General features: G+C 29.7%; 3 protein-coding genes across 3 annotated transcripts; 2 read left to right on the top strand and 1 right to left on the bottom strand.

The window, feature by feature from the left end:
* Positions 1-6,806: 6,806 nt before the first annotated feature.
* LOC103494392 (nuclear transcription factor Y subunit B-like) lies at positions 6,807-7,760 on the top strand. Its single transcript, XM_008455526.3, has one exon. The coding sequence runs from the start codon at positions 6,978-6,980 to the stop codon at positions 7,653-7,655; it is 678 nt and encodes a 225-aa protein (XP_008453748.1). The 5' UTR covers positions 6,807-6,977; the 3' UTR covers positions 7,656-7,760.
* Positions 7,761-9,257: 1,497 nt separating this feature from the next.
* On the bottom strand, positions 9,258-13,824 carry LOC103494391 (protein HEAT INTOLERANT 4). Its single transcript, XM_008455525.3, has 14 exons — positions 13,408-13,824; positions 12,834-12,872; positions 12,692-12,745; positions 12,531-12,594; positions 12,319-12,377; positions 11,773-11,897; positions 11,631-11,690; positions 11,441-11,499; positions 11,099-11,178; positions 10,853-10,891; positions 10,652-10,714; positions 10,521-10,568; positions 10,311-10,439; positions 9,258-9,789 (listed from the first exon to the last, which is right to left on the bottom strand). Exons 1-14 carry the CDS (start codon positions 13,555-13,557, stop codon positions 9,742-9,744), a joined length of 1,017 nt encoding a protein of 338 aa, XP_008453747.1. The 5' UTR covers positions 13,558-13,824; the 3' UTR covers positions 9,258-9,741.
* A 10,785-nt stretch (positions 13,825-24,609) lies between these two features.
* LOC103494390 (anthocyanidin 3-O-glucosyltransferase 5) lies at positions 24,610-27,468 on the top strand. The gene is made up of 2 exons (XM_008455524.3): positions 24,610-25,599; positions 26,698-27,468. The coding sequence occupies exons 1-2, from the start codon at positions 24,688-24,690 to the stop codon at positions 27,199-27,201; spliced, it is 1,416 nt and encodes a 471-aa protein (XP_008453746.2). The 5' UTR covers positions 24,610-24,687; the 3' UTR covers positions 27,202-27,468.
* The last annotated feature ends 245 nt before the right edge of the window (positions 27,469-27,713 follow it).

Raw genomic sequence — 27,713 nt, 5'->3', positions numbered from 1 at the left:
GTTTTAACGATGAATTTTCTTTAAAATGAAAGAAATATATTATTAAAAACGAGGATAATGCATTAAAACAAGGTAGATCGTCATCTTAATTTTATTAAAACGATAATACATTAAATTTTAGCAATTTGAATTTATACAAATTCTCGTAATTGTGTGCATTTCTTTTACTTTAATCTATGGAGCACTTGTAGTTATTAGTATTAAACTGTTTATCATATACCTTATTGGGGTAATATTTTATCATTAAATTAATTAAACTATGTCTGTGTTGAACTTAAATGATATAATAATTAGTTATAGTACTAATTAATCGCGTATTATTTGACTTTCAAAATTTTCCATCCTTTGTCAACCCTGACCTTTTGTAATTTTAATTTGGAATTATATGAGTTTACAAGAAAAAGAAAAAGGAGGAAAAATCAATATATCAATCTGTACATTATAATATAATTATAATAAATGAAGGAGACAGGGAGGAAGAAACAAATTCAAAGGTTGTTTGGTTATTAATTACTTAAATGATTAAATTAGTACGATTAATATAGATGCTTAAATACTGCCATCTGTCACAAGCCTATTCAACACTAGAATTCACTAGATGTTCTTTTTCGAATTTTTTTTTCTCATACAATGTTTAAATGAATCGGTAATTTGAATAATTTAGATTACTCGTAAAGATTGGATCGAGTTGGTTTTGTTTTCAATTTGTATATGGTTGAACTTTTTCTATTTTTGTTTAGATGATTTGGATTGATTTTGAATAGAGATATTTAAAATCAATAAGTTAGAATTAGATAGATGGATGAATTTGTAACTCTTTTATGTTTTTTTCTATAAAAAACTAACTTGATATCTTTGTTTAAAATTAGTAATAAGTATCATAGGCATTTGATAGGATTTTCTAAAATAATAATAATAAATTATTTACATTTCGTGGCAAAAACCATCGGAAGACAAAAGTCTACTAAATTTGATTTTGAAATAAAGTATAAATATTTTGCTAACTTTGTTAATTTTGATAATTTAATATTTGACTTTTATGAAATTTTAATAACCTCGTAGATAAAATTAGTATTTTGAATTAATTAAAAAAAAATTATAAACCAACAAACCAATCCAAACTAACCCAAAATTTAAGGGTTTGGTTAGTTGGAGACTTTATCTAGGTCTTCCAATTGGTCAGGTTGGCTATGCGAAAGATTCGAGTAAGTTGTTAGATCCATGTATACCCCTAAAATCTACTATTATGAGATTGAAAATAGTCCATCTTCCATAGCATTCTAAATGAAATCTAACATATCTAGTGAAACTTTAAATTTAAGTAGTTTTTGTTTGTGTCTTTGCTAAATAAAACTAAAAAAAATGTGAAGTTAAGCTTAAAAGCAACTAAGTATATAAGAATCTAGAGAAGAGAATAAACAAGTACAAAAGTTTTAAATGATGTTTATCAAACTTATAGTTTGTATGCTTCATTCATAAGGCAAAACTTTTTTAGGTTGACATGAGGCTTTTATCTTTTTTTATAAGAAATTATTGATGTACTTATTTAAAATGTCCTATATTTAAAATAATTTGGTATTTAACTTTACTGAAATTATAGTTTAATGTAGATATATATAACTAATGATGATCAACTTAGAATTATTTGTTTACATTATTATAATAATTTCTATTTGTTACATATAGAACCTTTTTATACCTTTAATTCAACGTTTTAAGTTTAAAATTTTAGTAGCTCATCTCAGATATAAATTATTACACTATAGTTTTTTAAAGTTTAAAGTTCAACCTATATTTCAAATTTGTTAACTTATATTCTCAAAATCTCTTCGTATCGATAATTATTTAGATCAAACGTAAGAAAATGTAAAAATAATAATAATAAAAAACACGTTTAGTTTTTCAAAATTTGAATGTTTATAAAAATCTTAGTTTTTAGATTTAAGTTTTCGACCACTATTTTTATTCTTAAGTTTTTCTACTTTTTTTATCCATATTTTACGCAATATTTTTTAAAATCGAATCAAAATTTGAAACTAAAATATAGTTTTTCTAAAAAAGTTGAAACTTAATTAAGAATTGGAGTTTAAATAGTATGAAAACTATAATGGAATAATATAGGTGAGAAAAGAAGCATACAAACATTTATTAGTAGCTATTGTATTTTCTTTTTTTTTTTTAGGGGTGAAATTAGGACTAAAGCACTAAGGTTCAAAAAGAATCTTAAGAACTTAAAATATAATAATCATAAAAGTTTAGGTAGCTTTTATTTTAATCATCCAACTTTATTAGTAGCTATTGTATTTTTGTTGATGTAATTAAATAATTTTAGATATATTATTTATTAATTTTGTCACAATAATATAAAATTAAAATAAAAAAAGAAAAAGAAAAAGGAAAAGGAAAAGAGAGAAAAGTGAAGTAGAAGTAATTGGGTGAGTGTTTGGTGATCTTTAATTTGTATCCTCCTTTTTTGGACCGTACAAAGTTGATTATACTATTCCATTTCCATTTGGTATTTTATATATATATATATATATATATATATATATATATTATGAAGAAACATTTGGTATAATATAATTTTTATTGTATTCTTTTTCCTTTAGGAAACATTTGGTATATAATATTATTAGTAAACCAAGAGCTTTTCTAAAATATCCCAATGTCTCCAAAAGGACAGAATTAACATGTAAGTATTTTTAAGTACACTCATTATTTCAATTCTCACTCAACATTTCTCTAACCATAAGGTTCCTTTTTGGTATCCCCTTTTTTTAATAAATAAATAAATAGTACATTTTGTTTTTTTAAGATTTGATTTTAGATTTGTTCGTGGTATTTTGTTTTTATTTTCTATTACGAGACTTTTAACTTTGTTTAACTCGTAATGTATTTATATGAAAGTCGAGAATTACAACAAAAAGTTAGTGAACCTGGCAACTCGAGCTCAAGACATAAATAAAATACGAAACTTCAAAAGTTATAAAACAAGACATTATTCTAAAGTATACACCAACATACTAGAAAGATTTTCAAAATAAAACACCAAATTTAACAAAAACTCAAGGGATGAACCTACGTGAATTTTCTCAATATTTAACAAATGAAACACATCAGTGACTAATTATAAACAACTTGACAAATCACTTGTGGAGGACACGAGGTATATAGCACCATGAATCAAAAGATTATATTATTCTTAAACATAATAACAAATGACAACACGTCATGCATGCTACTTTCCAAACATTTCATCTTGTCTTATTTCCAACACTAAAATGATAAATCCAGTTAAAGTGTGTGACATGTTAAAATCTCCTATGAGATCAATTATCCTACAAAAGCATACATCCCAAAGAAACGAACACAATGTCTCTTATATGTTAACACCAAACTCAATTATAAAAGAATGAATGTGATCTTTAGAATATTATTTTCAAATCTAAAGATCGAGATTAACTTAGCTTAACCGACCATAGTGTGCCAAAGGATTCAAATTAAAAAGTGCTTTTTTATATAAAATAAAGATTAAATAGATACAATTATCCCACTAGACAAAATTATCCAAATCCGAACTATATATATTAGAATAATCTTTTTAAAGATTAGATACATACAAATTATCCAAGTTAAAACTTTTTATATATATATATATTTCAATTTAGCATAAAACAATTTCTCTTTTTTTCATCCATATATTTGTTCAATTTTATCGCATGCATTAAACCTACCTTAAATGGAGAAGATTCCTTCTCTAAAAAACAGTCAAAAAAATGATAGAAATCTGAATAACGAAATGCCTAAAATAATAATGTGAAAGAGATAAAGTTATAATATATAATGATAAAAAGAGGAATGGTCATTTCAAACCTTTCGTGTATAAATAATCTCCAATAAATCAAAGGCTAAGAGAACCAATTTTTATATGTTGAATATAAGAATTTTCGGCCCCCACCAATTTGGATGAACCATTTAATTAGATCCATCAAATTTGTCACCTAAACTCATAAAGTGAATAATCCATTTGACATTTCTCTTTTATTTAAACCAAATCTCAACTTGTAGATACACTAACCCGCACCCTATCTATCAACTTTTGATCAATACAACACATCTCCGAGAATGAACTTCGACCTCTAGAGAAGAAGGTCGTGTCAAACTGTTGATAGCGTTAGCAAATGGTCCCACCTATTTTATTTTATTTCAGTACATATTTTGAATTGCTTATTTGGAAGTTAGCTAAGGGATTGGTTAAGATCTTCCCTTCCAAGATGGTCCCACAAGCTGTTAGGATTATGCCTGGTAACATCCTAAGAGAGATGATGGGTGGGTGAGAATATATACCTGTCACTGTAAGTTTTTCTTGATGACGAACGAAAATAAGAAAAACCGATAGAAGAAGATTTCATGTGGTTTTGAGCTTGAGTTGAATACATTCTGATTAGTGCATAAATTAAGGAGAGATTTCTCTGACCTTCTTACATGTTATGATTATTATGTTATTTCATAATTAGTTCTAGGACAGTACGTTGATAATAGTGTAGAGTGTTGTTTCGCTAGTCATAACTATGTATTCAACATCTATTATATTATTGTATTCATAATATACACAATCTTTTATCCTGGACAAACAGCCCCCCAAACCCCAGATGTAGATGCATATTCATCGAACGAGGTTAACAAATGTTGATGTGTTGCTTGTTTCCTTTCATGTTACTCTAGTTTTATTGTTTGTATACAAGCGTAGTTACAACTGTTATGCATCACCAAGAGCCGTTCATTTCTTAGATAGTATTAAATATCAAGGTCCACATTCTGATCTACACAAAAAAGAAAAGGGAAAGTTTTCAATCTCAAACGGTATGTAATGACTTCTTTTTTGTTTAACCAATCATAGAGTTGGGAGATTCAAAGTACTTTTAACCTCTTGATCTTGATTTGATACTACATGTCTACACTAGTTGAGTAATTATATGTTGGTGGCTATTCCAATGCTTAAGTCATTCCAAATATGTCCAAAACCCTAATAAACTTCAATTATAAATAAGTAGACTTTTTTTAGTCTCGCAAACACTCTTACTTAAATAATATTGATATGACACACTTAATAAGATTCAATATAACTTACGATAAGATTGTGGTAATTAGATTAAGTAAAGATAGACCACTTCAAAATTTTGGTAAGTATACGTAGTTTAGTTTGCATCCATTTTAATCTATTGTTTTCAAATTTTAAAGAATTAAAATACATAAACATTTACTAGGATCGAAACATTTAAATAGACTATATAAAAAAAAAAAAAGTGGTACATTCAAATATTTTTCCAAAATAAATGGATGTAATAGTCGTACATCTAAATCATATTGAAAAGTGAAAAGAAATGGGGTTGGAATTTGGAAGAGATAAAGGAGAAATGGACATGCATAGATGAAAGTTTAGTCAAAAGAAAAACCTTTTTATTATTCCACCTTTTACATTATGTTATTTCATTTGTCATTTATGTGACTTCTCTCTTACTTTATTAATTAATCCTTTCATAATAAATCTTTATCACATAATTCTCTTTTCACCTAATTTTATACAATAAAAAGAATTTCTTTTTCTCCTTTTACACTTTGTTTCTCAACAATAAATTACTGTTATCATTCTTTAGTTGATTATAAATTAAAGGAATTTCGCAGTCAATAGTATTAAATACTACCTAACGTTTCTTTATGTATTTGTCTTTAAATCCTTTGTGTATACTCGACATTTATATCACTTCAAAAAAAATGAATGTTTAAAGTTTGTTTGGAATGACTTTTCAAATAGTTCTTGTCTTTAGAAAGTCAATTGAACTTTATTTGGTTGACTTGTTTATATTTGATGAGACGGCCTTATAGTTATTATTCATGAACCTAACATTCAAATTGTGAAAGATCTCATTTCATAATTATTCAAATTTTAAAACCTATGTTATTCGTTTTAATCTTCGTTATTCACAGTAATTCTTCTCCTTATCTTGAAAAAAAAAATTGAAATTCATCCGTTAAATTCTTTTTTTATAATAATTATAAATTAATTGTCGCTATTAATTCTCAAAAATCATAGGGTTAATATAAACTAACTCTTCTTTTTATATAAAAAAAAAACTATATATCTGAAAATGAGTCCATTAAATTTTGTACCCTTTTTATATTTATAGATAGACATCACAAATATAAAGAATGGAATTCTGCAACATACTATTACTTGAAAGGAATAAAGATGTCCTAACTACTACTACTACTTCACTAATAATAGGAACTCCTCCTTCTAACTATACATCTCTTATAAGTGCCCAAAAAATAATTAAAATAAATAAATAATACTCCACTAAACACAATTAAAACATATTAATCCAAACTCAATGTATTAACAAATACAATACAATATAGCAAAATATAGATCATATCGTTGGTTAAGTCGACTAGTGAAGAATGATATAAGTAGTAGTAGGAAGTATTACTATATTTGCAATATTCTTTTAAAATGTTTGTTATGGATGTTAATTAGTATGGCTAAGTTGAGTAGAAATCTTAATTATTAAGGTTAAAAGAGGTATGAATTCCAACCCTTATATCATTTAAGTAAAGAATCAAAGGTGCAAATCACCACACTTTTTCCCTCAAACTCAAAATATGTTCTCCTTATTATTACCAAGATTCCACCTCTTGGAAGACCATTCTTTGCCATTATTCTAATCACCAATAATTTTTTTTGTTTCATTTTCTTTCGGTATATATTTATTTATTTATTTATATTTATTTTCTCTCTTTTTTTGCCCTTTTTTTTTCTGTCAAAATCAAACCGCCTTTCCTCTTTAATATAATTTCTCCTCTCTTCTCCTTTAAATTCCCCACCACATACCCACTTTCCACCACCACCAATCCGCCCACCGGAATTCCCCTACTCCCTCTCCTCCGCCGTCATTTTCCGGCTAAAGCCCTACGCCATGAGCGGTCAGAAACGTAACTTCACGACCACCACCGCCGTCGTGAGCCCCGTTGGAAGCCCTACCTCCGGCAACATCTCCGACAGCTCAACAAAAGAACAAGACAGGTTTCTTCCGATCGCAAACGTGAGCCGAATCATGAAGAAATCTCTTCCGGCTAACGCGAAAATCTCGAAAGATGCTAAAGAAACAGTCCAAGAATGTGTGTCGGAGTTCATCAGCTTCATCACCGGGGAAGCCTCCGACAAGTGTCAAAGGGAAAAACGGAAGACGATCAACGGAGACGATTTGCTGTGGGCTATGACTACTTTAGGGTTCGAGAATTACGTCGGCCCTTTGAAGATTTATCTCAACAAATACAGAGAAACAGAGGAAGAAAAACATTCTTTAGCTAGACAAGAGGATCCTTCTTTGTCTCCGGCAAAATCATCCGCTGAACACATTATTGGAGGGAAATCGGCGAACTCGGTGATGGATTTTCAGAATTTCAATTCTGGGTTTTATTCATTGGGGAATCAAATTCAAAGTCAGGGAAGTCAGAAGAGTTTCAACATAATCGATGGCGTTGGATTTGGGGAAAATTTGAGGGGTTTCAATATAAATGGAGTTCATGAAAATGGAGAAGGGAATCGAGCTCGAGCCATGGCGGCTCATCTTCAACAGAGCTCCGGTTGGTGATTACAAATTTTAATATAGAAACTTAGAATTAAGTTTATAAAACTTCATAGATAGTAGTAAAAAAAAAATTCATAAATAAAGTATTAAATCCTAAATTTCAAATTATAGTCACTAAATTTATCATTTTAACTCATATAAATATATTCTAAACATCAACTTGAAAGATAAGGAGGGAAAAAAATAGATTGGTTTTTTTCTTTCTTTTTTGAGTTAAATTTCGATGTTATTTTTAGATTAAATTAAGGAGGATTTTACCATAGTTTAAGTTTTTTTTTTGGGGGGGGGGGGGGGGGGGGGGGGGGGGGGGGGGGGGGGGGGGGGTTATAAAAGTGATGGGATGTGGGATTTGAATCTAGAATGAATACTTTAAAGTAAGAGTGGTATTTGTCACAATATATTATGCTATTTGACTTTATTCTAAATCACATTTAATTTCTTGGTCTCAAGGTACTTACTTGGTTTCTGCTTAAGTTTTCTTGTTATCGATTATGGGAATATATGGTGGTAGTTTGACCACGTTCTAATTCCCTTTTTTCTTTCCTTCTTTTTTTTGGTTAGAAAATATTTTATTGTGTTTAATCTCATACATTTATAATTGTTTGCTTAACCAATCAAAACATCAATCATTATTTGACTTGTAATATCATTCTAAAATAATGGAAATAAAATAAAATTATTTTTATGTAATTGAACGTCAAACATAGATAAGGGTAAGTTTTGATGAAGTATTGTATAATATTGATGTCGAACATGATGTAACTCGTGAAAGATACTACTTATAAAGCTCAAAGTTTGGACATTTTAATTTCCCATGGACTATCAAACTAAACTAAAATCATTCAAAAATATTGCCATAACATTCATCTACTTATAGTCCGTCCTTGCTTTTTATTCAACCAAAAAATTAGCATGTTCTGTTGTCCTTTCCTTATATATAGTCAATTGATTGAATATTATGATTGAGAAGCAATCTTCTAGCATGTATTTAGATATTGAGAAAATCGATTAGTTTGTAAAAGATACGCAATATAAAAACATTTGCAAATATAGCATAGAACAAAATATATATAAATATATATATATATATCAATAGCAAAATTTAAATATAATTTTAGGAATCTATTATCAATCTAATGAAATAATCTATCGATGATAGACTACTAATATGAGTTTATAAATGATCATAGTTGATTTACAACTCTACAAAAATATTTCTACACTTAATCATGAATTCTAAAAAGTGATGCTAATTGCAATTGTCCTGGAGTACTATATAAATGAGGATTCTCTTCATCATTGGTAATTCTTATATGATTATATAAGAGTTTCAAAAACTTGAAGTGGGTAAACTGGAGCTACCAAAAAACGCCATATCAGTGTTTGACGTTGAAGCTGAGAGAAACATGTTTATAATATATGCATTTGGACGTTTAAGAAGTAACATAGACCGCCCAAATAATATTTGAAAGGGACCACTACAACTAATTTGATAAATAGAACACTAAAATTAATCCTGCCATCTAAGTATACGAGCAAATAAAAGGGCATACTATATCGAGTAACGATAGCTTTCTGGTTGTAAGGAAGGAAACAAAGAAAACAAACACAAACTAATGGAAGAATTTATTCTTGGAGGTTGTAAACAATGTATATATATTTATATCCTTCAAAAACCAATGAACAAGTCTGTTCTTGGAGGTTATAGAGGTCAGACTATGGTTATACAAAACTGAAATGATGGAATAATTAACAGAATTACACCAAGATATTCCAACTAAGAGGTGAGTGAGATTCTAAGTCCTTTTTTTTTTCTGGTAATGGAAATAGGAATTTAAGAAAAGAACGAAAAAAACGATTGAAGACACAAAGCGTGATCCTAATTAGTACAGTAGCCTACCTAAAGAGTTTGGAGGGTATTGCTCTAGATCCCGTCATTTTTTCTTGCAAGATCAATAAAAGAAGTCAATAGGCATTGGCGTCTCATTTTTGGCACAACAGAAGCAATACCTTCGAATGTTGAGCAAGATGTGGACCGAAGTGGAGCTTCATATCAATTCCTATCTTGTGCCGGCCATGGTATGAGATATCACAGAACTTCATGAGCTTTTCCATAGTACCTATTTATAAATGGAGCCTGGAAAGCCCTAAATGTTAGCGTACATTGCAGAAAATGAAGGTAAAACCATGTGAGAGGAAATTACTAATTGAGATTATTGAGAATGTATCATTGAAATATTGGAATTTATGGCTTTAACTCTTTCCTTTTTTAGTCATTTACAATTTGCATTGATATTTATCGACCAGTAGGTCAACCATGCTCGATTGTAAATGTGTATAAGCTTAAATGAGTTTGAAGGCAAAGCAGCTGGATTATTGGTTAAAGAGGTATTAAATTCATAGCTATAGGCTTATGATGTACGCTGGATGAGCTAGAAAGAGTACTTAAAGAATGTCAGCTGATAAGGAGTGAGCTTCAAAAATCGTAAATAAGTTCGGGTTTGGAAAGGATGAGAAGCTCTCTAATATTTTGTAATAGTTGATAGTTTGAACGCATTGTTGGTAAATTGAAATGAGGTTTATAAAAAGATGCAGTTCAAGATCAAACTTCTTTCACTTGTTGTTAGCCAAGAGGACTTAAAGCAGAGTTAATCTTACCTTAACGTTGGATATATCGGGTGTATCAGGTGTTTGTACAGGGTAGAACTTGTAAAATTTCATCTTCTCGAATGCTTCTTTAGTTTCATTGCTCATTTCCTCAATGGCCTTTTTCCGTGCTTCCCTAGCCTGAAAGATAATTGAATAAGATCTGTATGCAATTGTAACTTTATTACAAAACAGGTATAACAATATGACTACAACATTTACCTCTCTATTAGCTTTCTTGGTCTCTCTAACTTTCTCCCTTACAAAATCCTATTAATCGAGAACAGTCATCAGGTAAGCTTTTATAAAGATAAATGGCAGTAACGTGGCTACAACACTTGACAAACTATTACCTTGAAGGCATCCTTTTGACTTTCAGATAATTCTTCATTCTCAATCAACTTATCCGTGAACTCCTGAAGACACATGGAAAGAAAACATAAAGATAAAACTCTAGGGAAATTTCCTGTGATAGAGAACTTTCAGAAACGATCGGCAACCTAAGCTATTAATAGGTAATAATTAAGACAGTCATTTGAATCAATAACTTGTACCTCGAGTTCATCTAATTCCCAATCAAACTCACAGAAAACCTGCAGATAACAAAAATGTTAAACTTACATATAGATTTTGCAGTACTCCTGCATGATCATCCTAATCCAAATGGGCATCAAAATCTGAAAATATAAGCATATAAATTTCAGATTGTGAAAAAGATGCTCATGCTCAACTAATCTTATTCCCTACATACTATGCATTCATGAGCCTTTTTTTAAAAACAGCAAGGATTAAAAGCTTACTGGCTTTGGGTCTACTGGGAAAATAATTGGAACCTCAGTGCTTTGTTCAAATTCATCATCCTTAAAGGGTTGGTAAAAGTCTGCCAGAAAAGGAAGGTAAAAATCAGCATGAGGCATGTACATGACAAACTTATATAGACTTAAATGATAACCATTAGTCAGATTATCTAGATGACATTAAAAATCAGCAGAATGCCTGGGTGTAAAATTACAGCTAGAGATCAGTTTTTCTAATCAAGGAGATATTCACTTTCTCTTCACAAAAACTTTCAGCTCTTCCCCTCTCATGCAAAAAGATTATCGATCATTAAATTAGCAACCAAAAATGGTTGAAGAACTTACAGGGTAAGCAATACTCATATTTCTTGACACGATCTATTTTTAAATGCTTCAAAGCAGCTCTGCAAAAAAATTTACACAAGCATCAGGCCATTTATAAATAAGAACTAAAGGTTAGCAATAAACAAACTTTTGTCGAAGTAGTATTTCAAAAATAATAACTACATCAAAAAAGATGTAGTCATATTTGTACCTTCTCTGAGTGCAGCTGAGGATGAATATTTGAGATTTCAATTTATCAACTCTTCTATCTCTGAAGAAAAATTAGATTGCATGATCAATAATAAAACTTATTTAGAATCTAAAAGATGCTATGAAAAATCACAAATTAAGACCTCTTCTCCAGAGGAATATAAGGAACCCAGTCCATTTTCATCTGCTTCATGGGAACTATCTCTTCAGCTTCTCTTTGAACAGAATTGATGCCAATTTTATCAGAAGGTGGGAAAGGAGATGCAACCTGTAGAACCATAAAACAAATAGCTGTAGGATTTAAATTCCATGGCAATACAGTGGATGTAACAACTGAGAAAAGTAAAAACTAATTGATAATTTCTTTCAGTCTGGTATTGTATTTGTTATACGGTTGTTGGTGAATTAACACGGCTATTATCAGAAACTAACTTGACATGACAGAGTGCAAAAGGCAAGAGACATTGCATAAAGGAAAAGATTTCTAGGAAATCTCAGTATTAATCCTGCCATCTAAATATATGAAAAGATAAAAGGACATATGAAAAGGAAAAAGTTCCAAGGCCTTCTTACCACCTAGATCAAAACCCCACTAACTAGACATTTCAAGAAGCATTCACGTATGGATTATGTATAAAAATAATAAACAACAGACACCATAAAAATATAATAGAAATATAATGACTTACGGCCACCACAACAGGTATGATTGTAAGTTTATTTTCTCCTTTGAAAGGAACCAATTGAGCTGCACAAACAGTAATCAACATAAATAGACTACAAAAAAGAAAGGTAAGGAGAGAACTTTTGAATGGGGTTGGAATAACATAGTAGATCTTGATAAAGTTATCTTGTATATATTTGTAACATATAAAATAAAATTCTTAGTCAAGCTACTTACGCTCTGTACAACCAAATAGATAAACCTTCTCGCCGTACAACTTTCCTCCCTCTTCAAATGCATCCTGACATTAATTGCAAATGTTATATCACCTATTATAGTAAATTCACCCAAAGAAAGAAAAAAAAAACAATATTGGACTGAGAGATTATCAAGCTCACTTCCAGATTTGAGAAATTCCAGTTGAATTTATAAACCGAGTCCAATTGATCCCACTGAAATAAAAAGAACAAGTAAACGTATAAGCAACCAAACAATGCGACTTCTGACAAGAAGAAACAAGCACCATCGTTTACACCAGACCTCTGTCCCAACAGGAAATGCTGCTTTCCACAAATCTTCCTGCATTCAGTAATTGCTATTCGTAAATCAAGAGAAAATATCAATTCGCAAACCACATACAGTCAAATTTTCCAAAAAGAACCCCAATGCAGGTAACTTCCAAACTACTGAAAACAACCATCTGGATCCAAAAGCCTGCTAAAAACATTTTTTTAAAAAATCCAAACTTTGTTTCCAAGTTCAAGCAAATCATTAACAAAGCAAAATACAGAAGTTTATTGAAGCTCGTACTTTCTAACACTATATCATTCAAGAAACCCAGAAGAGCAAATGAAACTATCCCAACAAACAATTTGCCACCTACCACCATCCATTTCAGTACTTAGACACAACCAACATTATCCCCTGCTCAATTTTCTACTAAAAAAAAAAAGAAAAAAAAAAGTGGAGAATAGAATAATTCATAACATTGGAAACCCAAGACCCATTAAAGAAATTAAAGAAACCCCAACAAAATAACAACCAAAACCAGCTAAAGACTCAAAAGAGACTGCAATACAAAATCTTATAGTAAGAACAGCAGAATATAGAATACCATGTTACGCTTATCCTCAAAATACTCGGGTTCGGATTCGGGTTTGGGAAGCTTAGTCCGCTTGGCTCGAGGTGGAGATTTCTCGGGCTTAGGTTCCGCAGGTTTATCCTCTTCCTTTCTAGTTGCTTTTCTTTTAGTACCCTTCCTCATTGTGTTCGGAAACTGAGTAAGAAAATGAACGAGAATGCGAATAAGAAGGAGAAGAGGATGGTGCGGCGGATTGAAACCGAAGGATCCGGATTAAAAATTACGAATGTAGAGGGAAAAAGGATGGAGATGATAAGTGAAAGAGAGAGAGAGAGAGAGAGAGAGAGAGAGAGAGTTAGGGTTTTTGTAATTGGGGATTTTGAGCGTAAGATCAACGCCAATGCTTCTTTCCTTCTACCACAGAGGCGGGACGTCTTTTGCTTGAAATCCAAAATAATTTCAAATTTTCTTTATTATTTTATTGTTACACAGTCACGCTGTCTAAATTATTTTTGTTATTATTATTTCCTTTTTTCCTTTTCCTTTGTATTCGGTAACTAAGTATATATTTTGTCAATAAATCACTTTTGTCCCTTTCGAGGTATTTCCTTAAATTTGAATTCGGTGTTCCGTTACTAATTTTCATTAGAATTGATTAAATAACAATAATGAGATTTGGTCTCAATTTTATAAATTTTTTTAATAAATCTTAAATTTAGTTAATTGGTTTATTGTTTATTTTAGGTATAACAATACATTTTTATTGTAGATTTTCAAAATATATTCATATATTGTAATTTTCTTACGTCAAAATCATTGTTATTTAATAAGTTTCGGTAAAAATTTAATTTGATGGACTAAATTTAAGATTTATTTATAATATAATGATTAAAATTAGATAATTGAAAATATAAAAACTAAAATTGGATAAATTTCAATGCTTGGACTAAAGTGATGTTTTAGCGTAATAATAATTTTCATGTAAGAAAATACGAATAGGTTAATGTATTCTTAAAACCGATGAAAGAAGTGTTTTTTTTAGTACAACGGATAAGGAGATTTTATCTCAATATCTCATGTCCAACTGTCAATTGAACTAAGTTCATGTTGACAATAAAAATGATATTTTAACATATTTATTTTTAAATTTTTCTATACGGAACTCAAACTTTAAAACACGGATATATCATAGCACGCATTGCAAAATTTATTTTTAAGTCGAGTTTGAGTTTATAATAACACCCATAGAGGCTGCTACAAAGTTATTACAAATTATAAAAGTAAAAAGATGATTGTTAGGGGGGTGATTTTGGAGCAAGGAAAGAAGATCCAGGGCCAAGTTGAGACAAGTCTGGCTAGATACTATGAAGCTCAAGGCCCAAACTTAGAATGGCCTTCATGAAACCCAAGGCTCAATTAAGAACTTAGAGGGCACCCATTTCCATGTAAGATTTCTCCTCCTGTAACTATAACTCCCCCAGTTCTGTTATGTCTAAGATGAAATCCATTCACTGTGTGTATTCTTACTCTCTTCCAAACTGTTTTTCTCTCATATCTTCCCATTATCAGTAACAAAGTAAAGGCTTTCATCTTCCATGATTATGGTTACATCTCCTTTCTAATTGGTTTTATTGCTTTTATTTCAAGTGCGACTTTATCTCGCCTTACCTTATTTTTAAATAAATCTATTATTAGAAAAGTTAGAATACGTTGAAGTATAAATGTAAGAAAGTAGGTGCAATTAAAGTTATTGGATAAATGTAAAAAAGTGAAGAAATAGTAAAAAATAAATTTATCTAGTCAATGTGAATACGTAAAGTAAGAATATATACAGTGGTAAATATGCAGAATGCCTTGAGATTGTATTCAACATTGATCATACATTTGATAGACACATCTAAGACTACTAAAATTCGTTGATATCTTACTGAGTTGGGTTTAAGATTCAAGAAAGTTTAACAAGTAAATTATGAGTTAAATTAAAATGTTTATGAAATACCGTGTAATTTAAAAATGTGTTTAGAATACATTATCGATTGTTTAATTAATAAATTAGGGTATTTGATAACTATTTAAAATAACTTTTAAAGTGTATTTTGTAATTTTCTATAAATAATAAATAAATAAATTAGAGTTTTTCAGGTAAGAAAATTGGAGGATAATAAAAAATAGTAAAATAGACAAACAATTTATAACTTACGACAAAATCAAATATAATAAGTCATAAGCGGTTTTTATTTCTTAATGTATAAATAGTTTGTATGTTTTATTACTTATTAAAAAACTCCAACAAATTTTTTCTATTGTCGGAATTCATGTTTTTTGTGTGTATTTAGTTAATCAATGCATTACTAAACTAGAGTTTAATTTATTAAGTATGATATTGTTAAATTATGTAATAATAAGTATAATATCATAATTCTTATGATGACAATACGATTTGAGAGTTTAATTATATATAACTAATTAACTATAATATATATATATATATATATATATATATATATATATATATATATATATATATATATATATATATATATATAAATAAAAACAGAATCTTAGAAAAACATTTTAGACAAATTAAATTTGCCCTCTCATATCTCTATTAATTAATCTATGTTCTCTTGTAATTTAAATGTAATAAATTATGCTTTTTGCATTTTTTTTTTAAAATAAAGCTAACAGCTTATAATTAAAATTAGATTAATTATTTAATCTTAAAATTAATTCAATTATAGACATTTATACTATAAAATTGAAACCAACTGCAATGTACTGTTTTATGTTTGCAATTAATTGACGGGAGTAATTTGGTGAGTAAATTTTTGGTATTTACTAATTAAGTTATAGTTATAAATTAAGAATGAATTTAGAAAAGCAAAACGTTTGTATAGTCTAAAACTTAATTTATAAATACATAATATTTGTTAATTCTTCTATTGTATGTCAATTTATTATCTCTTGAAATTTAAAGATTGACGAATGTATTATATGTTTATTAATTTTTATAGTGTAGTCAATATATAGTTTTTTTTTTTTTTTTGCAATAATAATAATTCCATTGTTCAAACTATTTTATTAATTTAAGATACACAATTTTACTCGTGTGAACTTAAAAATGCGTATTATTAAAAAAAAAAAAAACTTAATGAAAGTTAAAATAACAAGAAAAAATTGGAGATAAAATAGTTACTTTCACTTTTGATTTTAGAAATCCTATCTTTGATGTTGTCATTAATTATTTAATAGAAAAGCTAGAGACAAACTGAATGATTTTCTAAACTTGAGTCTTTTAAAATCAAGCCATGAACATTATTCCAATTTATTGCTTTCTATATTTTGGTGTTTTCAAAATCAAAACAAAATAATTTTGAACCACAAAATAGTTTTCGAAACTTTTTTTTTCTTTTGAAGAATAGCTTAGAAATCAAATGCCGGTCTATATAGAAAATGTGAAGATCGAGAAAATAATCACAATTTACAATAACCAAAAATAAAAAAATATATATTAAGGTTTTATTTTATAATTATTTTATTTTTAAATTTAAAAAATAAATGTAATTTGTCTCGATTCAATCTCTTTATCGTATTTGCATATTTTTTCGATACACAGAGTTGAATTCTCAATTAAATTATTAAAAAAAGACAAGCTTAACCATTTTTTCTATTAAAAAATATCTTTTAAAAACGATTTCTTTTAAGGTTTGTTCTGTAACTCTTCATTTTATTTTATTGTTTTTGTTAGTTTTTAAAATATGAGTTTGTTTAATAACTAATTTACGATATTTGTTTTTAAAATAAAAAAAAATTATTCTTTTAAATTGGAAGAAAACTGAAAATGAAAAAAATAAGAGATTTGTTTTTAAATCGGTTACCAAATGTATATGGTTTTTTATTTTAACGAACACGAATTTAAAAACAAAATAAAAAATAAAAAAAGAATTGAGATGATCGAAAACTAGCTTTTAATTTTGGTGTGATTTTCTAAAGTCATCCTTAAAAATTTTGATAACTGAACATTAGAAAAATTGTAGTAGATATTTAAGGTTATTTAAAAAAGAAAATAATGGGACAGAAGTTTTATATTTATAATTTGATTTATCGAATTTAAGATAAATAGATAAGCGAAGTGTAAACCCCAAGCTTCAACCTGTCTATATGTTAATAAAACAAATCTCAAAGTATTATAATATTGTGATTCAGGGTGTTTAAAAAATAATTGAAAATCGAACCAAACCGCAAATCGAACTGCAATTGAAACGAAATCGAATGCATATGGTTTGGTTCGGTTTTGTTTAAACTAAAATCGGTTTTTATGGGTTTGGTTCGAGTTAAGAAATTAAACCAATTTTAAAATTGAACTGCTTTATTTAAAGAATTATATATATATAACATAACTAAAAGCATAAGCTTTCATCCCGTTGGCACTCGTGTCACTAAGGCCCGAGATCCAATAACTAAAGGCAGAACAATATTTATGTATTCGATTTCAATTATAATATTTATACTTTCTCCCTCCTTTCCCCTTCTCTCTCACTCGCTTGTCTTCTTCGTCATCCTCAAAATCCCCACTCTTCCTATCTCTCAATTTTCATTTCTCTAAAATGAAGCAAAAAAACCCTATCTTATGAGATACCCATCTCACTGATCCACAGCCATCTTCTTGTCCTAACCCTAACAACGTCAAAATCAAGGACGACAGACCCCTTCGGAAACCCAAGTCATCTTCCAAAGAAAAGGCTCCACCGTCCCATGGTTCCCAATTACATCATCAATTTTTTTCCTACCAATTTCTTAATAATAATTCAATATATTAGAGAAATATTTATCATTCAGCTTTAAATCGATGAATCTCAACTTTATGAAATAGCCAAATCTAAACGATCGTGAAAAAAAATAAATGATCGTGTACCAGAAGAATTAAAAAAAAAATCGTTTAGCCAAATTTAAACGATTGTACTAAAAAAATCTTGAAAAAATAAACGATTGTGTAAACAAATTTAAACAACCGTGAACCAAAAGAATCTTGAAAAAATCCATTTAACCAAATCTAAACGAACGTGTAACCAAATTAAACGATAGAATTGAAAAAATAAATTGTTTCCAAATCTAAACGATCGTGTACTAAACAATAGTTAAATCTAAACAATCGTGTACAATCGTGTACTACAGTTAAATCTAAACAATCGTGTACAATCGTGTACTACCAAATATATTACGCGCGTTGTTGACAGTGGTTGACAGAGCATTTTTGGTATTTTCCATTATGAGTCTGTGGACTTTTTTCGTTTTCGAAATTGTTCTAGTGTAAATATTTTGCCGCTTTGTTATATTTTTTAAAACACTCCTATTCTTTATATTTATATATGAGGAGATCTTTGAAGAAAATATTTTGGTGTTCGGGTTGTTCTTCTTCTCCAAAAATTTGATTTCTTCTGAGACAATATTTTCTTCAATTCCATTTCTTACTCCAGTGAGTTCATACATGAGTTGTTGGCACCCCAACTGGCACGAAAGTCGCTCAAGGCAGCGGTTCGTACGACAATGATTGACATTTATTTTTTCAATCACAATAATTGAAATTTGTTTTTCCAACGCAATAATTGACATTTGTTTTTTTCTAATCACAATAATAGACATTTGTTTCTCACTATTCATGAGCTTTCTTTCTCTTTGAATCAATTGATAACTATTTCTCTTTGAAACTTAATGAGAAAGGAGAGCATACACCATAGCAGTTTCCAAAATACCACCAAAGAGCTTAAAAGAGTTGCAATTCACCCAAGACATCATCGCAATTTGGTTTTGTAAAATCTGTCCTAGTTTGAGAACAAACAAAATAGCTATTCCAATACGATTGTTTGCAAATACGAAATATTTGTTTAGTCGATATGTCCATATCTTTTACTGAAATGCAAATACAAATGATTTCTTTGAATATAACATATACATACGTTTTTATTAAAATTTGTTTCTTATTCTTTCGAATACAATATTTTTTAGGATAATATATTTGGTGGAACAATAATTATTTTGAAAACAAATTATTTGTTTGTATTTTTTATGCTTAAATATATATATTTTTTTTTGTAGGAAAGAAACGTAGGTTTAGATCGTAGAAATTAAAGTAGATTTTTAAATACTTAATAGAATATTAAGTGTATTTTCATCTTTTAACCATTGGTTGTTATGATTTGAATTTTAGATTTGGTATTTTTAGACTAATTAGTTTAGTTTTTAGTGTATTTTCATCTTTCAACTATTAGTAACTAATGACCTAGAAATTGTTTTGCTATTTTTCTAATTTAAAAACATTTTTTTTCTATCTATCAAAACTAATCTTCAAATTTTGCTATTTTTCTAGTTACTTAGAAGTATTTCAACTCGTGGTATGAACAATCTTAATAATTACAAAAATCCAATCAAATCATCCTATTTAAATAACATTGGATTTAAGAGAATATCGAAGAATTATGCATTTATCTTCGTAATACAAATAGAATTGAAGAAAGAATCTCATAACTATGAGTATCTATAATTGAGCATGGCATAAAATTAAGTAGTCCACTAATATTAAAATAATATGAACAAAAACAAAGACTTAATTTAATTTAATTTAATTTAATTTAATTTAATTTAATGAGACGATAATGTGGGAGTGGTGCAAACTTTTTTACAAATATAATATAATTGGGCAGCTTTTACTTAAAAATATTATTAAATTACAATTGCCCAGCCGTTGTCCTCTTCGTTGACCGCCTGACCGCATTTTCAAAGTGTTATATTCCCAAAATTTTATATCTTCTTTCTTTTCAATATTACGGAACTTTGGAGCAACAAAAGTGGGGCCAATTTTCCAAAAAGGTATCCCCAATTTTGTCCATTTAAATCTTCATATTCTCATCTTATTTTAATTCGAAAAATACACTCCATTCATTATAATAATCAACTCAGTTCAGTTCTCTACAAAGTTCAAAATTTTGTAATTGAGTGGTACAGATTTTGAGAAGTTATGTAGTTAAGTGTTAGAAATAAATAATTTTAAAAGTTCAAGATAGTTTGTACATCAAAGTGGAAGGAAGTTTAAAAATATGAAGACCAAAATCGATATTTAAGCCACCATTAATATTTTATTAGGAGTTAGTTTGACCTATTAACTTAGTAAATAGTTCAATTACTTCACTAATAAGTGTGATACATTTATCGAGTTACTTCATCTTTCAATTTTTCTTTTAATATGTGTTTTTTACCATTATCGAAAAACTTAATTTTATAACTCTACATCCTAAACACTAATTTACTATAATTTCAATATATTAATCCAAAACTCGTTAACTTAGCTCACTGGATCTAAAGTCGCACGTAATTCTTCAAATGTTCCTCGGCTTTTTTTGTCTTTTCACATCTTACCTCTTATCCTACGTGATGTAAAATACATTACACGTTGTTCAATTCTCCCTAGCACATGAAAGACACCCACAAAAACCCTCCTCTAAAACAAACAAACACAACCAAAAACCAAAAACACAACTACCTCATTTCATAAGTGCCTACGTCTTTGACGTATAAAGAGATAGATTTACGTGAACCACATATTTTTAGGAATAACAAACTTTTACATATCTTTGCAACTATAAATACTATAATTTCCATTTTACGGATAATTCTCGTGACTTTTCTTTTTCAGCCAAAAAGCCTAGTATCTAGCCAATGTGGAACTCTAGTTACGCTGTAACATCAAACCATTTAATTCATAGACCCACCATGAACCCTACAATGTATAAAATCAACTCCTCCACAGATTTCTTTAATCGTTGCTGTATCCTCTAGTTTTGTGAAATTGTATGCTTTTAACTTGAAATTTTAGTTTATATTTTGTTGGGAGAAAACTAGGGTGACGATTGGATGGATACATTATACACACAAAAAAATGAGTAGTATTAACTTGAAGTTTCTATGCATTTTTTATTTTTTAACTTGATGATATTTTTACAACTTTTGAAGATTTAGAGATACAGACATTTGTGGCGTTGAATTGGTTATTATAGTTTGTAAGTTATGATAATCTATATATATTTTGAGTGTAAATTATTTTAATTTAGACAATAATAGTTTGCGTTTGAGTGTAGATACAAAACAATAAAAATTGTAACAAATAGGAAAATAGAAGATGGGTAGAAAATAATTAATACTACAACAAATAGTAAGTATCGTAACAAATACAAAAGTTGAAATATTAATCATTGTAATTAATTAATGATTACAATAGCTAGAATCACCAACTATTATAATCGAAGCCTCGAACATAAAGTGAGTTCCAACAAAAACCACTTCACTCATATGAAGTTGATGCATGTATCAAACACTTCTTAATCGTTTCTATCCAAGATTAGCTGTAATAGTATCTTTAAACACGTAATAGCACTTTTTACCCTTTAAAAAAATTCAATGATATTTTAAAGGAATCGAAAATTTTGGATTCTATCAGTGATAAACACTTAGATTTCTGTTTATCAATATAATTGATAAGAGCATATCAGTATCTATCATTGATAAAATCTAAAATTTTGCTCTATTTTGTCAATACCACAAGAAATCTACTCTTTATTAGAATTCATACACGATCAATTAGGAACAGTTCAGGGAATATAACTCCGGCTTCTCTACCTACCACCACGACAACGCCACCACTACTAATATTATAATTATTACTTAAGGTTCTGTGTACTTACCTAAAACCACAATAAAACAAATTCTCTTTATCACATTGCGTTAGGTTTTCACTCTCAATTCAAAATCTTCTAATTAAATTTTAACTATATATTTTATAAGTTTATTGATCACATGTATAACCAGTTTCTTTTTCTAATTTTTTTAAACATTATTATATTTGTCGTTTCTGATCTCCTTCACCTTTTTTCAGAAAACCAATTAGAAAGTAAGTAATAATTATATATGAAGGTATCGAGGTTATATCTGTCCAAATGAGAGAATATACTACTAAACATTGAAATTGAGATTCACATTATTGTCTGCTGCTCAATGCTCAATGCTTAATGAATTACACTATCTACCACAGTACTATTTTGAGTTTGTAGATGCCACGAAACTGACTCTCCTCCCCTCACTGCACTCCCTGATATGGTCATAATAATGTTCTTCACCTCAAGTTTTACTGAGGCTAACATTTACTCTTCCTCTCCAGTACTCAAATAGTCTTTGTTAGTATACTGTCATGTTATTTTACTACATTTCCTTGTTTGCTTCTTTAACTTCATCTCCTCTCTCTCCTCTCGCTTCTTTTGTAAGTAAAGATCTATGGTTAAGAATGGATAATAATACTACTCCCTATATTTCCTTTTTGTTTCCCTTCATCTTTTCACACATTTTCTCTATTTTGTTTTTAAATACTTTGTTGATTTCCTTCCAACGTAGACGAAGTTCTTACGACACAAATTTGATACTTACCTAAGAAAGTGTTAACAAAAAGTTAAATGGCAGAAACCAACCGAAAACCCAACTCACATGAACTTTGTCTTTGGGGTCTAAAAGAACCAATTCCTTCAAAAGTTTTGTTGATGATTTTGTATAATATCTGGATATTATGACATTATTCCTTTAAAAGATGAGATAATTAAAGGATAAAAAGATATTATCTAAAAGATATTATGAGATTATTGTTTTAAAAGATAAGATAATTAAAGGATAAAATATCATCCTTTATTTTAGGAATCTTGCTAATTATCTTTGAAGAAATAAGATCTATACATATAAATTTTATATGTATAAATAGGACTTTCAAATACAGGGTTCGGTAGCGGATAAATATTAAAAAGATTATTCACGGCGGAAGGTTAATGAAGAACTATTTGCAGCAGAAGCTGCAGGAACGAAAAGACAGTATGATCTTATGAGACATAAGATATCGTCAAAGGCATGTTGATCTAAGTTGATATCGTTGATGAGTAATGAAAAGAACGAGACAGTGGTTTGCGTGATCACAGTAATCTTTAGAAGTATATAAAGATATCGTCAAAGATATTCACTTATGCATTCAAGGGAGCACGAAGTCAGACATCATTGAGGAGAGTTACTCATGCATTCAGGGGGAGCCTGAAGTTCGAAGTCGAGACACATGTTATATAGTCATATTGTTGAATAGAGTACAGATATATCGATGTATATTGACTAAAGTTAATCTTAATAAAATTACTCATCAGGGCTGTGCGCAGCTCCCCAGACGTAGGCAATATTGGCCGAACTGGATTACAAAATCTCTTATGTTATTCACTTCTGCTGTCCCTCTAGCTATTACAGCTATTATTAGCTTTAATTAGCATTAACCGAAGGTTTAATTGACTATCTCATATTGTTTTTTCAAGCTTTTAACATTATTCAGGCCTTTTCATAAATGAATCTAAACTAATATGGGAATAATATATAAATCAACTAGAATATCGAATTTTAGAATTACAAAAAATGGGAATGCAAATTGAACACTCACATTATTCCATAGTTCCATTCCCACCCACATATTTTAAATCTCAAATTGGTACAATAAAATGTAGATACGCTTCAAGGAATCAAAGTATTTTTAAAACAAATTATAAAGTTTGGCAATTATTTATATATCATTTATAATTTCCCAAAAAACCAATAAAATAGTTTAACTGATTTTCTTTTCCCTCTTTGAATATATATCAAATTAAGCAGTAAATTATGATTAAATAATTTGGTAAGGTGCATAAAACTAAATATCAAAACGTCTTAAATTTATATTTTGCTACTTCTAACAAATAAATACAAAGACCTTACTCTACTTGTAGACATAGTTAATAGTACGTTGTTAATAAACGACGTAGATCTTATCAATTTTCATTTGCTTAAAATTTATTTATTTATTTTTATTGAATTTCTTTGAATTCACTACGTGACATTACCTACAATCTAGTAGTTTAAAAAAATGCAATATAAAACTCTCTAATCTAATTACATCCGTATTGTATGAATTATATATTATTATCCTCATGTTTCATTGATGTATCTAATACATCAGTAACGATCTTTATACATTTTTTTAGTATTGTTTGATTGGTGATTTCGCTAAGATATTTAATTTCATAACAATTTTTTTTTTCCAATTGCGTCTAAGTAATTTTTTTATTCGATTTAGCCTCAATCATCGCAGGCTTGGACATCGCCCAAGGCTATATATATACCATATATTCATAGACAGTGAATATACAACAAAGTCACACCCATAGCCTCTTGCTTCTAATTATTACTCATTTCTCAGTTCTTCCTCTCTCCATGGAATCCGCAGCTCACGTTGCTCTTATTTCCAGCCCCGGAATGGGCCATCTTTTTCCCGCACTCGAGCTCGCCACGCGCCTCTCCACGCACCACCGTCTCACCGTCACTGTTTTCATCGTCCCCTCCCACTCCTCCTCCGCCGAAAACAAAGTCATCGCCACCGCCCAAGCAGCCGGTCTCTTCACCGTCGTCGAACTTCCTCCCGCCGACATGTCTGATGTCACTGAATCTTCCATTGTCGGCCGCCTCGCCATCACCATGCGCCGCCATGTCCCAATATTCCGCTCCGCGGTCTCCGCCATGACCTCCCCTCCCTCCGTCCTCATTGCCGACATCTTCGCCGTCGAATCCTTCGCCGTCGCCGACGAGTTCGACATGGCGAAATATACGTTCGTTGCCTCTAATGCATGGTTCTTAGCCGTCATGGTTTACGCCCAGGTGTGGGACAGGGAGATCGTTGGGCAGTACGTGGACCAGAAAGAACCGCTTCAAATCCCAGGATGCGAACCGGTTCGTCCATGCGACGTTATCGACCCGCTTCTGGACCGGACCGAACTACAGTATTCCGAAATATTGAAATTGGGGATGGGGATAGCATCGAGCGACGGCGTTTTGGTTAACACGTGGGATGAGTTGCAACACCGCACGCTCGCGTCTTTAAACGACCGGTATCTGTTGGGTAAAATCTCACCGCCGGTTTACTCTATTGGACCAATCGTGAGGCAGCCCGGTTCGAAGAAAGGCGGTTCGAGTGAGTTGTTTAACTGGTTGAGTAAGCAACCCAGTGAGTCGGTGATCTACGTGTCGTTTGGTAGCGGTGGAACGCTGTCGTTTGAGCAAATGACAGAAGTGGCTCACGGTTTGGAGATGAGTAAGCAGAGATTTGTTTGGGTGGTACGCGCCCCAAAGGTAAAATATAATTAACTAACAAATCATGTTTAATTATGGGTTATTTTTAAAAATATAGTTGTTTGCAAAATATAATAAAATATCACTTGTCAGACAAATATAATAATCTATCCATATAATTTTACAATATTTAAGTAATTTTGTTGTTTAAAGTATTTTTTTTATTAATTATTTATTTTTTTAAAAGTTAAATTATTATTTGAGAAATATTGCACATTTATCTCTTCTTTGATTGCAAATTTTAACTACAAAAGGAAAATGTTTGAATAAAATAAATTATTTTTATCATAAAAACAAATTTTATCACATATAAATTTGTGGTTGGAACATATCTGAATTGCACAGATATGGACATAATCGAAAAAAATGTTACATCTATTTTGTGCAACTTAACGAACTATTTTTAAAAAAAGAAAATGAAATGGTTAGTTTGAAAGAAGTGAAAAGGTGGGATCAAAAGCTACGTAGTTTTGTTTTTATCTTTGACTTGGTAAAAAAGTAGGGATATGAATTGGTGTGGCTAGGTCTAGGTTCGTCTAATTTTGATATTTTATTCTCACTTCCACGTGATGGGTTTGAATTAATTAACCATATATCTTTTTAACTTTTGTTCCATTTTAATTTACGGAAAAAAATCATTTTATATCCTACAAATTTGAAGTTGTATAAATTTAAAGCTTAAACTAATAATTATATCCCTTTGGACTTTGAATTAATAATTATTTTAATTTAAATTATAAACTTTTATAAATATACTAATTTAATTCATAAATATATTAATTTAAGTTTTAAATTTTTTAAATTGATCAAAGTAGAGTATTTGAAAATTGATAAAATCTATAAATCAAACCTATAAAAATTCAAGTTTAAATTATACCTTTATTAGTTTAGAGTTTAAAAGGATATATAACGAAGTATAGTATAGTTTGATAATTGACCTCTAATTTATGTAATTCGTGTAATTAAATAAATCTTGATTTTAGAGTTTTTTGTGATTTTATTTTTAAAAAGTATTAGTTAAAATACTATTTTGAACATTAGAGTGTATTTAAATTTAATACTCTCAAATATTTAAATTAAGGTTTTGTAATATTATAGGTAAGGTCGGACGGTGCGTACTTTACGACGGGGGACGGGAGTGAGGAGCAATCATCGGCGAAGTTTTTGCCAGAGGGATTTTTGGAACGCACGAGCGAGGTGGGGTTCGTGGTATCAATGTGGGCGGACCAGACGGCAGTGCTGGGGAGTCCAGCGGTGGGAGGTTTTTTCACGCACAGCGGATGGAACTCGGCGTTGGAAGGGATTACGAACGGAGTACCAATGGTGGTGTGGCCATTGTACGCGGAGCAACGACTGAATGCCACAATGCTAGCTGAGGAGATCGGAGTGGCTGTCCGGTCAAAGGAGCTGCCAACGAAGGCATTGATTGAAAGGGAAGAGATCGCGGCGATGGTAAGGAAGATAATGGTGGAGGAAGATGATGAAGGGAAAGCCATTAGAGCAAAGGCTAAGGAACTTCAAAGGAGTGCTGAGAAAGCGTTGGCAGAAGGTGGCTCGTCGTACCACAACTTTGCTCGTGTTGTGAAATTGTTTGGTTGTTAAGGAAATATATATATATATATATATATATATATATATATATATATATATATATATATATATATATATATATATATATATATATATATATATATATATTGTCTCGTGAATTATATTTCACTGTTTCATTGCTTGTCAAAAAGTATATATATGTGGTAGTGGGAGTAATGTTTTAGAGTGATTTTTCTTCTTTCTTTGGCTTCTTTGGTTTAATAATGTCGGATAAAATTTCATATCATTTTTGTAAATTATATTAAATATTTTTACTAACCTTCCCAAAACTTAGCTTTTCCAATCTTAGATTTCTTAATTTCTGTATTTCTGGTTTCTTTGGTTTGGGTTGTTTATGTTTTTCTTTGGTGGTTGCTTGTTTTTTTTTTTTTTTTTTTTTTTTATGGTTATTGGTCATATTGTAATGTAGCAATGCTTTCTTGTGAAAAAAGATAGAAGTATAATTAAGAAACATGGTTTAAAATGTTAAAGATGTATTATCAACGCTTTCAAAGTTGTCAAAC

Source organism: Cucumis melo, chromosome 7 (assembly GCF_025177605.1).
Source record: "Cucumis melo cultivar AY chromosome 7, USDA_Cmelo_AY_1.0, whole genome shotgun sequence".
NCBI lineage: Eukaryota > Viridiplantae > Streptophyta > Magnoliopsida > Cucurbitales > Cucurbitaceae > Cucumis > Cucumis melo.
This window is presented reverse-complemented; position numbering and strand designations above follow the sequence as displayed.

What these genes read in the sequence shown, in the direction of transcription:
- LOC103494392 (XM_008455526.3), top strand. Translation starts at nt 6,978, where the DNA reads ATGAGCGGTCAGAAACGTAACTTCACGACCACCACCGCCGTCGTGAGC.
- LOC103494391 (XM_008455525.3), bottom strand. Translation starts at nt 13,557, where the DNA reads ATGAGGAAGGGTACTAAAAGAAAAGCAACTAGAAAGGAAGAGGATAAA. An exon ending in TCATACCTGTTGTGGTGGCC is followed by an intron (nt 11,898 to 12,318) that starts GTAAGTCATTAT and finishes ATGGTTCTACAG; the next exon opens with GTTGCATCTCCTTTCCCACC. An exon ending in TCCCAGTAGACCCAAAGCCA is followed by an intron (nt 10,892 to 11,098) that starts GTAAGCTTTTAA and finishes TGTTATCTGCAG; the next exon opens with GTTTTCTGTGAGTTTGATTG.
- LOC103494390 (XM_008455524.3), top strand. Translation starts at nt 24,688, where the DNA reads ATGGAATCCGCAGCTCACGTTGCTCTTATTTCCAGCCCCGGAATGGGC. An exon ending in GGGTGGTACGCGCCCCAAAG is followed by an intron (nt 25,600 to 26,697) that starts GTAAAATATAAT and finishes GTAATATTATAG; the next exon opens with GTAAGGTCGGACGGTGCGTA.